General features: G+C 41.4%; 1 protein-coding gene across 2 annotated transcripts in view; it reads right to left on the minus strand.

Moving 5' to 3' along the window:
* LOC134868914 (arf-GAP with coiled-coil, ANK repeat and PH domain-containing protein 3-like) overlaps positions 1-13,010 on the minus strand; it is a 72,770-nt gene that overhangs the window by 22,044 nt on the left and 37,716 nt on the right. For both annotated transcript variants that reach the window (XM_063890320.1, XM_063890312.1), the window contains exons 5-10: positions 6,062-6,120; positions 5,653-5,836; positions 3,503-3,547; positions 3,298-3,393; positions 2,122-2,196; positions 461-472 (exon numbers count right to left, since the gene is read on the minus strand). In XM_063890320.1, coding sequence (XP_063746390.1) covers positions 461-472; positions 2,122-2,196; positions 3,298-3,393; positions 3,503-3,547; positions 5,653-5,836; positions 6,062-6,120 — 471 coding nt within the window. The remainder of the gene's footprint in view (positions 1-460; positions 473-2,121; positions 2,197-3,297; positions 3,394-3,502; positions 3,548-5,652; positions 5,837-6,061; positions 6,121-13,010) is intronic.

The raw sequence follows: 13,010 nt of genomic DNA on the forward strand, positions 1-13,010 counted from the left end.
TCAGACTTTTAAATAAGTAAAAGTAAAGTTTAAAAAGACCTCAAACACAAAAATACTTGATAAAACTACAGTTTTTAGCATCAAAATATACCTTAAAATACAAAATATGCTTCTTAAATGAAGTATAACGAGGGATAAAACGGAAATACTCAATTAAAGACTCACTAATTTACTTTCCAATGTGTTATCTTGGGGATATAACACACAGCTCCTATCCAGGCTGGTCAAACTGAGTCCTGTGTCTCTAATCGTTGAGTATAAATGATTCAGGACGCACCTCAGTTTGCCCTCAAGGCATCTGGAGTCTGGCTACGGCTTCCACAGAAAAACTTCAAAGGGGTTTGTTAATGTCCTGTACTAACACTGGGGGTCACGCTGCCTTCCCCTTCTCCCCTCCCAGTGACCCAGAGATGTGTTACAAGCTAAAAATCAGACGGGAAAATGAATGTGGATCACTCACCTGCATGAGAGTCTGAGAGGAGATGATGCCATCGGGAAGAGAAAAGAAAATACAGCGTTAGAACAAACAGAGGAGTTTAATTCAGCCTCAACGCACCTCTGACTATTCTCCTTCCTGCTCTTCCACGAATAAAAACAGAAGGATAACCACTCTTCAGGGCTGCACGATTCATCTGAATTAGATCCCAATTGCAATATTTAAAACAGAAGAGAGGTTTTTAGTACGTCTGCGAGAACAACACAATCGCTATTACTTCATTTCTCTAGATTCTGCCGCCCTGAAGATATTTCCATGCCCTGCAGGTCTTTTTAATGTAGCTTCATCTCCCTGACCGTGATTATTTGCCACTACAGTGCATGTCCCTTAGAGATAGTTGGTGCATTAAGCTCAGTGTCTAACAGCTCTGGTAAAAACAGATCGATAGCGCTCCACACATGTGACCCGGCTGCAGGGAGAGGCTGACCGCAGGCGGACAGATGGTCACTGATCCCGGGGTTCACGGGAGCCAGACACGAGCCCCTAAGAAATGAGGCTTTCTGAATTATTCAATAACAAGATGTCAGAAGAGGAATACACCCTCAAGAGAACAATTACTCATAGCAGAGTCAGTGTATAGCAGCAAAACTTTACTCCTCCAAAAACTTCTAAGGATTTTACTTATTCCTTAACCAGGCCTGGAAAAGTTAGGTTTTCCAGGCCTGTAGGAACGTTGTTATCGAGGCTCATCGAATCAATATTTAAGATATTTTACTAAAACTGACAAATCTGAAGTCATTGCATTAGAGACACAACGTTAATTGATCCTCTGGGGACAATGCATGTCAATCCAGTTCATATTTTTTGAAATATTTCATGCTGGACCAAAGTGGTTTATGACCATTGGCAAGCATAGAGCCTGAACACTAGCATGGTTAGAGAGGCTCTACCATCACAGTGAGCACGCTGCTGCTCCTGTAGATAAAGCTTATTATCCACAGCAGACAACAGGGGGATTAATATCTGGTAAACTCACTTAATACCTCCTGATTTTAATGCTTAAATCAATGCCTGGACCTTGTTAGGGGGATCAAACACTTCCCAGCTGCCCAGCTCTAACCTCGCCCCCCCCACCACCACCAACACCCCCCGCACCAAGTGGCAGACCGGACCTTAGAGGTGAGATAGATTTCTCTCCTGGGACATGTCTCCATGCTTTAATGTTCAAAAAGCTCTTTATTTTTGTTGCTGCAGCTCCTCTTTCCACCCTCTGTCTGAAACCAGAGCCCAGTCTGCTCTGATTGGTTAGCTGGTCTGCTCTGTTTTGATTGTTCAACCGCTTAGAGATGTCCCGCCCCTGAGCCTATCACGTACAATGTGTTAGCCAATAGAAGCAGGAGTGTTACATAGTGATGTCACTATGTTCAGGAAATAAACAAACGCTTAAAGCAATATTAAGTTTTGCGTGTATGCATCAATACGAGTCTTCTCTGCATTCCATGCATTCTTTCCTATGAGAAACAACACTGAAGCATTATCAGTGTTTGCTGATCTCCATCCACTTCTATTCAAGCATCTTAAAACCATTTTAACAATAAAGAATGCAAACTGGCTAAACTATTACAGAATGATGGAATCTCAAATGTAATTAATCAATATATAAAAAGGATCAGATAGGAACTCACCCTCTGCTGAATGGTCGCATGTTTGTGCTCCATTTCCCTCTTCTCCATGGCTGAATCAATCACCAGCTGATCCAGCTATAAGCAAATCAACATAAACAAAAAAGCATAAATAAAAGTTCAGTGTTTCTGCAGAGACCTCCAGTCAGAAGCGCTTCCTGTGAAACCCTCCATCCTGCAGAGATGACCCTAACATAGTAAAGCGCAGTCAGAGAGGTAAAGAGGGACCAGAGAGCAGCTCAGCCTGAGCCTCCAGTGACACGTTGGGTCAGCGTTTGGTAATGAAGCATCGATCATCCTGCAGCAGACCACCGGCTGTGAGCATCATGTTGGTCCACAGTAACACAATCACACAGCAGTTAACATAGCATGGTGTGTTACGTAAGATTAAGGATGCACAATTAATCTGAGTGTTATTGAAATTGCAATAAAGGCTCGTGCTAAAATCTAATTGCATGAAGCAGAATATTTGTTAAAGACTAATATGACTTAAAATACCATTTGGAATGAAGTATTCACCGGTTTTTGTGGCTTTGTTGACGGTTTTGTTGTGGTGTTGTTATTCCTCTTGTGTTTTCTGTGGCTAAATAACACACACTCAATGCATGTTTGTTTCAATGCTATTTAAAATGTAAACGTGCAAAGATATCCCGGCCTACGAATCATTTTCTACAGACTGAACCAAACATCAGAGGCTCTTAACAACATCCCTCCATGATCATTTCAATATATCTTTCAATGCTAATGAAAAGAAGTGTTCACAAATGATCAATCCCTCCAATATCATCAATCATACCGCAATTGCAATATCAAACTAATGGCAATACGTTGCTGTTTTTTTAAATAGTGCAGCCATATTTTATGCACATACTATGGAGCCTTTTTATCACTTTTTTTAACAACCCGAATTTCATCAACGAATCCAACATATTGAATTCAAAAGCAGAATATATATTACGCAATTGCTCCTTGTCAACAGTTTAAATGGGCTTCAACTAATGAACACCAAGAAAAGGAGCACCTAGAACCGACAGAAAGCGATAATTACTTTTCTTTTCAGTCCCTTTTTGTAGCTGCAGAAAGAGAGGGAATCTTGTTTGTTGTTGGGAGGTTAAATGTTGATATGAATCATAGCAGGGATATGCATCACAAAATACAAGGAGCGCCTGTTTCGCTCACCTCAGCAGCCAGCTTCTTCATGTACGGGTCGATCTCGTCCAGCAGGTTGTATCCTTGCTGGAACAGAGAGTACTGGGCGTGCATGAAGGACAGCATCTGGACGGGACAGAAGTTTCTAACATTATAAAGTGTTTAAACTCTGCACACGACACTCTTTCAGTCTGTGGAATATAGGATAAAGATGCAGGTGTCTGCTCTGACTTACAGCGTCCAGGATCTCAAACTTCTTCTTCGCCTGGAGGACATTGATCTGCAGAGAAGAAGACGGACATGTGTTTTTAAATGTAAACAATAACCTCCTGGATTACTGGTAATGGTGTTGATGATATCCACAATACACACCACATTGACACCGACAGGCTAATGAGAGAACTCCATCTAGTGGACAATGGTTTCCTTTCTCTAACTGTAACACCACCACCACCATCTTTTACTCTACTAAATTATAGATAGATAGATAGAATGGGAGGATGAAACCCTCTTTATTAGTCACACACATGCACACAGCAGAGCACACACAGTGAAATGTGTCCTCTGCATTTAACCCATCCTAGTACTAGGAGCAGTGGGCAGCTATTGTGCAGCGCCCGGGGAGCAATGGGGAGGGGGGATTGGAGGTGTCCGGTGCCTTGCTCAAGGGCACCACAGCAGGGCCTAGAAGGTGAACTGGGACCTCTCCACGTAGCAGTCCACTTTCCATATTTCAAGTCTGTTCGGGGACTTGAACCGGCGACCCTACGATTCCCAGTCCAAGCCCCTACTGACTGAGCTACTGCTGGGGTACTGATGTGTCCTTTTCCACTAATTCTGAGGGAAATATTGTATTTTTTACTCATCTTCATTTATTCGATGGCTTTAATTGCTTTGCAAAGTGAGATTTCTGCACGCAAAACATACCTATAAAATAATATACACTTGAATGGAGTTTTGGAAAGCCTGGATCTGTTAAATCCAATTTTTCTTTACATGCATAAGTAGAAATAATCTGATTACATCATAGAAAGTAGGTTAAGAGTCACAGCAGATATTTGTTCTGCATTGAATACTTCAGGTATATTTTCATGATTGTACTTAATGTTTCATTTTACAAGAGGTGATATCTTATCTACAAATCAGAGCAGACTGGGCTCTGGTTTCAGACAGAGGGTGAAAAGAGGAGCTGCAGCACAGGCAGGATGAGAAAAATAAAGAGCTTTCTGAACATTAAAGCGTGGAGACATGTCCCAGGAGAGACACTACATACAAATATGAACCTGAAAATGAGAATTATAGGGCTCCTTTTAAGTAGTTAGTACTCAAATCATTATTTTTCCTCAACTAAAGGATCTGAGTTGTTCCTCTACCACTTCAAACCACCAGTAGAAGTGGAAAAAGCACACTGCTATAACCACACATTCTCCCTATGGCATTTCCTGAGTCTCTCCATTGTACATCTGAACCGATGCAAAGCTAAATAACATGTTGTGCTGCATTTAAGAGGTCACTTATACATATAGCACATCCCCCCGCAGCTCTGACCTCCTCTGCGTCGAGACACTCTCAATTAAGACTCAAAAGGGTAACGTGTCTGAGAGCAAGCTGCCGGCAGACACGGCGAAGAAAGGAAAAGAGGGCACGGCCGTCGCACTAAATCAGTTTCTTTGACGCCCCGCGGGCAGCCAGGGGACGGAGCTCACAACTTGTGGGCAAAATAAACCGCCTGCTGCATATGAGGAGAGGAGGATGTGTCACAGGGAAAGAATGACGGACGCAGACCGCGGGCTGAAAGAGCAACGTCACGGTCATCCCCCGATTGTACAGGCGAGATATATCCGGTGGGATTTTTATAACTATGGACACTTTATAACTAACATCTGAACAGATCTAACCATCTACATTTTGAATAGTCATATTCAGACTTTAACTAATTGTCACCAGATGTGTTCTGCAGTGTCGGTTGAAGCCGAGGTCATTTTAACAGCTGTTATTTTTAAGACATTTGGCAGAAAACGAAGGCGTTAAAGATCTGGACCGTCTCAAAAGTCAATGAAAAAACTGCCTCAATTCTGCTTTACATTTGAACTGTTGTGCTCTATTTTTGGGGGGCTTTTTTAAAATGTACTTAAATGTTTATATTGGGGTTTTGTTGCACTGTATCAGAAAACAAAGCAATCTTTAGTGTGGACACTGACCACTAGTATGTTAAAGTACGGTATAATAAAGTGAAGTATCCAAATACCAATATTCTTGTGACACAAACAGATGTAGATAAAGTAGAGATTGAGAACAGCTCTGTCAGGAAGAATATCCTGAACTATATAAAAGGTACCAGGTTGCATATTCTGAAACCAGGACTCATAGAGTGATGTGTCTCACCTGCAGCACGTAGTCCAGAGCGAGGTGTCTGAAGCACTTCCTGGTGATGCTGAGCGTCCCGGCGGCTTCCTCCACCTCGTGAGGTTTGTTCCTCGGCGCCTGAGCGTTCTTCACCTGCGCGATCTCCATATCCTCTCGCACTCGGTCGAAGTGCTTCTTGGTCTCCTTGAACTTGCGGACATCCCTGTCGGAGGAGCGGATTTTAAAGTGAGACATGGATAAAACAGGGATCCACAACGGATTCGACACCTCGGACGCAAAAGGTTGTACTCTGGTTAATATTTAAAGACACCAAAAAGGTTTTCTGGGGTAACAAGGGTACATGTGCTCTTTTAAAAGTTGCCTGCTTCTCCTCTTCAATCTTTTATACATGCCAAGGTACAGCAGGGATTCCTGACTGTGTACTCACTCTTTCACAAAGTTCTGCAGCTGCTGCTTCACGGACCTCTGAGCCTGATCGAACAGGACCTGGAACAGAAGAAAGAGAAGAGAAACGCATGTTTTTATTTCAATTTGTGCAATAAGAGTTGACAGAGATGGCAAAAATGGTCTTACTCTTGCTGTGCAGAAGTGCTATAACTATATTAATAAATAACATATGAACGGTTAAGGTTTGCAGATCTATATATTCATTAAAAAACAACAGCTGAAACGATTAGTCGCTCAAGGGATTCTCAATTATTTTGTTAGGAGGTTACTATAAAGTTTTGATATGCTTCTAAATTATGAGGATTTGCTGCATTTCTTTATTGTATTTGATAAATCACTTAAGCCTTTGGACTATTGGTAAAAATCAAGCAATTTGAGGAATCATATTTGGTTTTAGGAAATAAAAAGGGTATTTTTTTTTTACATTTCCTGACATTTTAGAGCGAAATTAATTGTTATATTAATAACAAAAATAATTCCAGATCAATATATTATAAAACAATCATAATAAAAGCAGTTTTGATTCACACAGAGTAAAGACTCTTAACTGAGAGGCCTAACTGCAGTATTTTCACATTTGTACGTTCAAGTAGAAGATCTAAAACTTTGACCCAGAGGAATATATATTGAACCTTTTTAGCGTCACCAAACTGATGTTTACTTATTTCCTTATAATGTTGAACCAGTAGAGCATAGGATAAATGAAACGTGATGTATATTTTCTGCAAGCATTAAGCCGTTTCTCATCCAAGTGATAAGAGTTTTGGAGGGAAAACCACAAAGAGCCTCCTACCATGTATTTCTAACCAACAGAGGGCGACAAAGCACATCTTTCCCCCAGAATGCATGCAGCAATAAGGGTGCAAATCAGCTGAGTGAGGATACACCCACTCCAACACCAGTGCCTTCTTTCAGGTGTTTTACATTCAAGATTCCCTCCTCCTCTCGTTTCGCCCTCTGAGCACATCCTCTGATCGCTGCTGCTGCTGCTGCCGCTAAATAGGTCACTCGGGCAGAGAGGGAGGGAGGAAGTGAGGGAGAGAGGAGAGGAGGCTTTTTGGTACAATGTGACACTGCAGAGTCAATGCAGGGTTCAGAAATACTGCCTCAACTAAAACTGAGCAGCCGGAATGGTTAAAGGGGTTTGCGTCCTCATCCTGCCTGAATAATTGGATGTACAACAATGTGTGTGGATTAGGAGCAAGGCTCTTTAAAACCAGGCTTATAGGCGTCTTCACTCTGGGATTACAAGCACTGATGATGAGTAAGACACTCAGCGGCATGAAACATATGCTTAAAAGACTTTGGGTTGGCTGACATTAAGAGACATGTTTGTTTTAATTTTGGGGTAAAGGCTTTATTTCCCTGCTCTATAAACTCCAAATAAGAGTGAGTGTGAGAATACAAAGCAGCCCTCCCATCCGGTCTGTTGATTCATCACGTCAGAAAAAAACCACTTCATGTGAGAAGCAACCAAAGGAATTCGTTCGATGATGCGTCAGAGTTTTGCAAGTTGCACGTAACCAACAGGAGATCCAAAGAAAGTGATTTTAACTGCTTCCTGTCACATCTAAAAGCCACATTGCTTGACTGCAAAGGGGTTGATGGTGCATGTTGAGTCCACAGTTTCTCCTGGATGCAGATTAGGGCTGCATGTGCAATTTTTTTTTAACCAATATTATAATTGTATTTGATTCGCGCATAAGGGAAATTGAAACATTACTCACATTATTATTGAGAAACATATTAAAAAATGACCCTAATGTGATATTTGTAAAGATGATATGTACCAAACAAGATTTGTGTTTGAAAACGTGGCTTTTCTGCAGCACCGTAACACTTCTCTCAGAGATTTCCTAATATTTTGACTAAATAAATTGTGCTTTCAGCAATTTGGGACATTGCACTAGTCATCTTTAAATGTTTTGGAAGTTTGGATTAGTTGAGTAGCCGTAATGCAGTTCAAGAAGTGAGAAGTGGAGTCTTGTGCCATCGAGGATTACCACCATGTGCAGAGGCCCAGGTGTAAGATCAAGTCGGGACGTGCAGAAAGGACTGAGGTGTAAGAAACCATATTGCAATTTTGATAACATTTGGATTAATTGTGCCGCCCGAATGCAGTTTAAAAAGCACAAGTGAGAAGCGGAGTCTTGTGCCATCGGCCCAGAACAGAATCAGCAGGGCAGCGGTGAGCAGAGGCCATAAACACCCGGGTGTAAGATCAGGTCGGGCACTGTGCAGACAGGACTGAAGGTGCAACCGCAGCCTTTTAAGAGCAGTCGAGTCAACAAGCACACATCCATGTAGGCGAGCGTGTGTGTGAGTGGTGGCAGGGAAAACTGCTGAGAGACTTCCTGGCTCTGGGGGGGGGGGCGGCGGCTTGAAGCATTCCTGAGCTGCTTTGTGGGAAGTTTGCAGCGTACTTTCGTTTGACAAGATGCCAGAGGTCGTCTCTGATGGGAACTCGCCGGACTCCAGGACCAATAATACACCATGGACTCTTGGCTGTGATGGTGCAATAGTTTGTGAAATATCTCAGCTAATGTTGCACGTATGGCCATTGAATTAGGACATTCGTAGTCCCCAGAGGTTACTTCCCATTGAAGCTTCACTTATCAGATACTGTAGATAACAGGAGACGTCCAACGTGACACTAAAATTCTACTTTAGGAACTTTCTGTTGCACCCAATCCCGGGTACAGGTGGTAGTGATTGAGGCAGGGGGGCGCAAACAGTTTGTCACCGTGTAGCTATGCATGTTTTTTGGTTGTAAATAAACAACTAAATTACCCAGTTTATCAATCAATTATCTACAGGTGATATTGAGTAGCATAAGTCACCGCGCTTTCCTTTGAGTAGGACCGTGTTTTGTCTTTTCTATATAGTCTACGCCAAGAGGACCCAGACAGTGACGAGACACACTGTGCTGTTGATGGTTTCCACTCTAACAGACAGTTGGTGGTGGTGATGTTCCTTGAAATGTAAGATAAGCACCAACAAAGGAGGGGGAAAATGAACAAAACCAATAAAGGATTAAGAATCTTTTTGATACTCGGCTAAATGTCTGCACGATTTGTAAGGTTACTATCATTCACAGATACACACATGCTATGAATGACATCCATGACAACTCCACAAGTACCTTAGTATGCTAGCATAGCATAGCATACATGTCTTTAGCTTCTGTAATGTGATGCATTCGAAAAATATGATCCATTTTTTTATAAAGAGCAGGAGAAAAAAAGAACAACCTAAATGATTCTACTTTTGGAAATGCTTCTGCCAAATACTTACGGTCAAGGGCGGTTTTATATGAAGGCTGTCAAGCTAAGCGCCTTAAACAACATTTGACAAGATATACATTATCAATATTCTTAGAAGAACAGTCATTGTATTTATAACATACATATATTCAAGAGACTTTAGGATTAGGTACATTGAATTATATCTTAGAGAACATATTTCTTTTATCACTGTCACTTTAATTTTAGCATAATAAGATGCTAAACATTAGCACGCTGCATGCTTAGCATACATGCTAACGGTATGAATCAGCTCAAAGGTGTGAGCATTATAAACTCACGGGACTCCTAGTCTAGCTGTAGACTTAAAATGATGAATGAGATCCTTATTTGTTTGGATTTCAGATGTTTTTATAAACTGATGACACAACAATACACTCATAAAAAGAGGTCAACAACAGTCACCACGTGGCTGGAATGTGTGTGGAACAAAGACTACTCTGTCCGTGATGTAAGTCAGGGAGTGAGGAATATATCTGGCTCATCTGCCGTGACCTGATATCAGAGCTGAGGAATGACACGGCAACAAACTCTCTCACAAAGAACTCCTGTACCGATACCGGCTTCTCCTCCCATTCCTCAGACATGTCGGGACACACACAGATCTAATCAAACCAGTAAAGCAATTATCTTCAGAAAAATCGGTGATCCATGCGCAAGAGTACGCAACTGTAAAATCTGGGATGAAATGTGGCATGAAAATCTGTTCCTGTTGTTGTTGTTAGACTTTATAAATGGTAAATGGACTGTTCTTATACCGGGCTTTATCAGATCTCTTTGTCCCCTCAAAGCGTTTTACATACTATGAGTCATTCACACAGAGCAGTGCAGCTTGCTTTGGGGACTAACACTCACACACTCACACACCGTCGGCCATCAGGAGCAACTCAGGGTTCAGTATCTTGTTGACTGCACGGACTGGAATCGAACCAACAACTCTGGTTGAAAGACGACCGCACTCCCTCACAGCCACAGTCGCCTACAAAGGTTGATTGATTGCATCTAAACAACCGTGCTTCATTCAGCTTTCTTCCATCTCTATCGAGCATCTATACTAGAGCTGCTCGATTCATTCAAATGTTAAAAGTGCAATCTTCAAATAGCAGAAAGCACACTCAAATACAGTTTTTATGAAGTATTCTGGAGCTGCAGAGACATGTGGACCTACAAATTGTTTACTGAGGACTTTACAAGACATATTTCTTTGGTACAGATCCTCTTATATCCAACAAAGTGTGCAATATTACTCAAAATAATCACAACTTGTTATTTTTTTTCCCAGTCGTGCAGCACCAATCTGAAGACCTTCAACACTTCTCTTACTGAAATCCAAACAGAGTTCACTTATATACATATTTACAGCAACATGAATTTTGCATCTCTTGCAACCATTTGGTCCCTCTTGATTCATAAAAGATGTTGCCATAGTAACCCTGCAGCGCAAACATGCCCATTACATATTGATGCTCAGTGCAGCTTTTCCTTTTTTGCATCAATTTTGCAGCTATTTGTAATGAGGTAACCGTCATTGCAATCCAAAAATACATGCATTTTAGTTTAGACTGACTCTCTGAAAAGGTTGATATCGTTTCAATGTAACTATGAGTGTGTGGCTGTCATCATTTACTTTTGCAATGAGCCACATTTACACTAAAAACGTGCATATTTTCCAATCTAAAAGGGAGACAAAGCAGCAAAAGCAAGACATTACCATAGATTTTGAAAAAGAAAATATGGTAGGGATATGAAATACTAATGAGGAAGACCAAGTAGAATAACAGGGATGAAGAAATCACTTTCAATCAGATGATATTTGAGGCCACTTCTCTCTGTTTGAAGAAATACTTTACATATAATTTCATTTTTCCAGACAAAGAGTTGTCTTCAGTCAGACAGAATCGACTCCTGCTGTGTCTCTCTTTGTTTTCCAGTTTCCAAATTTAACGGAGAATTGGGTCCCACACGGGAATAACCCTCCCTGGGTGTGTAAAGCCTACTGCATGAAGACCCTTATTGTATTCAAATGAAGTAAATCTGCATGAGACTGAAAATAATGTCTAATTAAAGCCTTTCTACGGTTTATAAACTCCTACACTTTCGCAGCTTGGATGTTTGTCGCTTCACATTGATGGGCTCATTTGTAATGGATGCTCAGCGTCAAACACAAGTCAATAATTTGTCGAGTATTCATATGGAGTTCCACGCTTCAATTCGACAGAAAGTGTTGAAATGTTGGCCTGAGTCTGTTGAAGTAAAAGGACTTATAGTTTGCTTGTTTTCCATACAAACAGAGGCGGTGTTTTGTTGTTGTTTTGTACTGAACTGAGAAGAAATAATGTGAATCACACGGGGAATGGATGAACACCAGAGCCAATGCTCTTAATGCTTTTCTTGGATGCGTACGAGCTCACGTCCTCGTATAAGCGTCAAACATATGGGTTCATTCGATGCATTTTAAAAAGGCATCCGAGCATGGCTGCAACAAGGCCAGTTGGCACTCAGCGGTCCCATTCGTACGGTGCCATTTCATACTCCTCGGCGCGGTGGCAGCTGCACAAGCATGCACACAGAGGGACGTCCGTCACCCGTAGCAGATATAACCGTCATCATTTCTTATTCAGAGCAGCACTGCTGGAGCCCCCCGGCAGTTAAATGCACATGCTGTCTTTCCTGGTTAAAATAGTAAAGGATGTCGGCTTGAAATGTTAATGTGACTCTTGAAAATCGGCGGATCGCGAGGCTGCGTGAAGGTCACATCGTTGGAAATATGTCAACTTCTTAGGGATGTTTTATCTCAAGGGGGAATCGTTCTTATCGCTTCAGTCTCGCACTTTTCAAAACAGTGAACCCCACCATAACAAGATAAATATTTGAGAGCCAATCATAATAATGTCCGGTCAGGTTCTTGGCTTTGACGGGATAGGAGAGGGGTGAAAGAGGAGGCAGATCGGTTATGAATACGCCCTCAAAAGGCCAGGGAAATAAAACAGATGGCCAATAAAACAGGTAAAAAAGCAGCTTCTAGCTTTATATTGTAATGATATATATGCAGTAAGTAGGGATCAGTAGTTCATGGATTTTTAAATAAAGATCCAAAGGTTGATAAGATAGTTTTCTGTGAAACCCCTCGAGTGCTTTTAGTATTTTTTTATACATCACTGGGTGATACTGTCTGATAAAGTCCTGCAATAAAACATGCTTTCACAAAGTATTCAAAGCTGTTTATTTAATATGTAGGACTTTTATCTTCAGCAGGACGGGCTCCAGAACAAATTCCCTTGCGAAAAACAATAAAGTAGATCGTATTGGAGAGGATATGAAGTCATTTTAAACCTTTTAAGAGCCCAATGATCCGGTGAATGTACCAAATGTAAAGCTATGTACATTCATGATGATAAGCCTTTCCTTTTCTCCTGCTGTGATAACAACCTTTGCTTCATTGGCAGACAGTTGTCCATGTTATGACCATGAAACGACATAAAACCTTTGTGGCGGAGGTTGTGACCTACGACATGAATTTGAGACGCCAACGCAGAGAGCCTTAAAACAACATTTCAATAAAACTAAAGAAACAATCCAACTCTGGAGGACAGGTCAAAAGGAACGGAAGGATGGTGGTCACCCCAG

The sequence above is a fragment of the Eleginops maclovinus genome, chromosome 1, assembly GCF_036324505.1.
Source record: "Eleginops maclovinus isolate JMC-PN-2008 ecotype Puerto Natales chromosome 1, JC_Emac_rtc_rv5, whole genome shotgun sequence".
Classification (NCBI taxonomy): domain Eukaryota; kingdom Metazoa; phylum Chordata; class Actinopteri; order Perciformes; family Eleginopidae; genus Eleginops; species Eleginops maclovinus.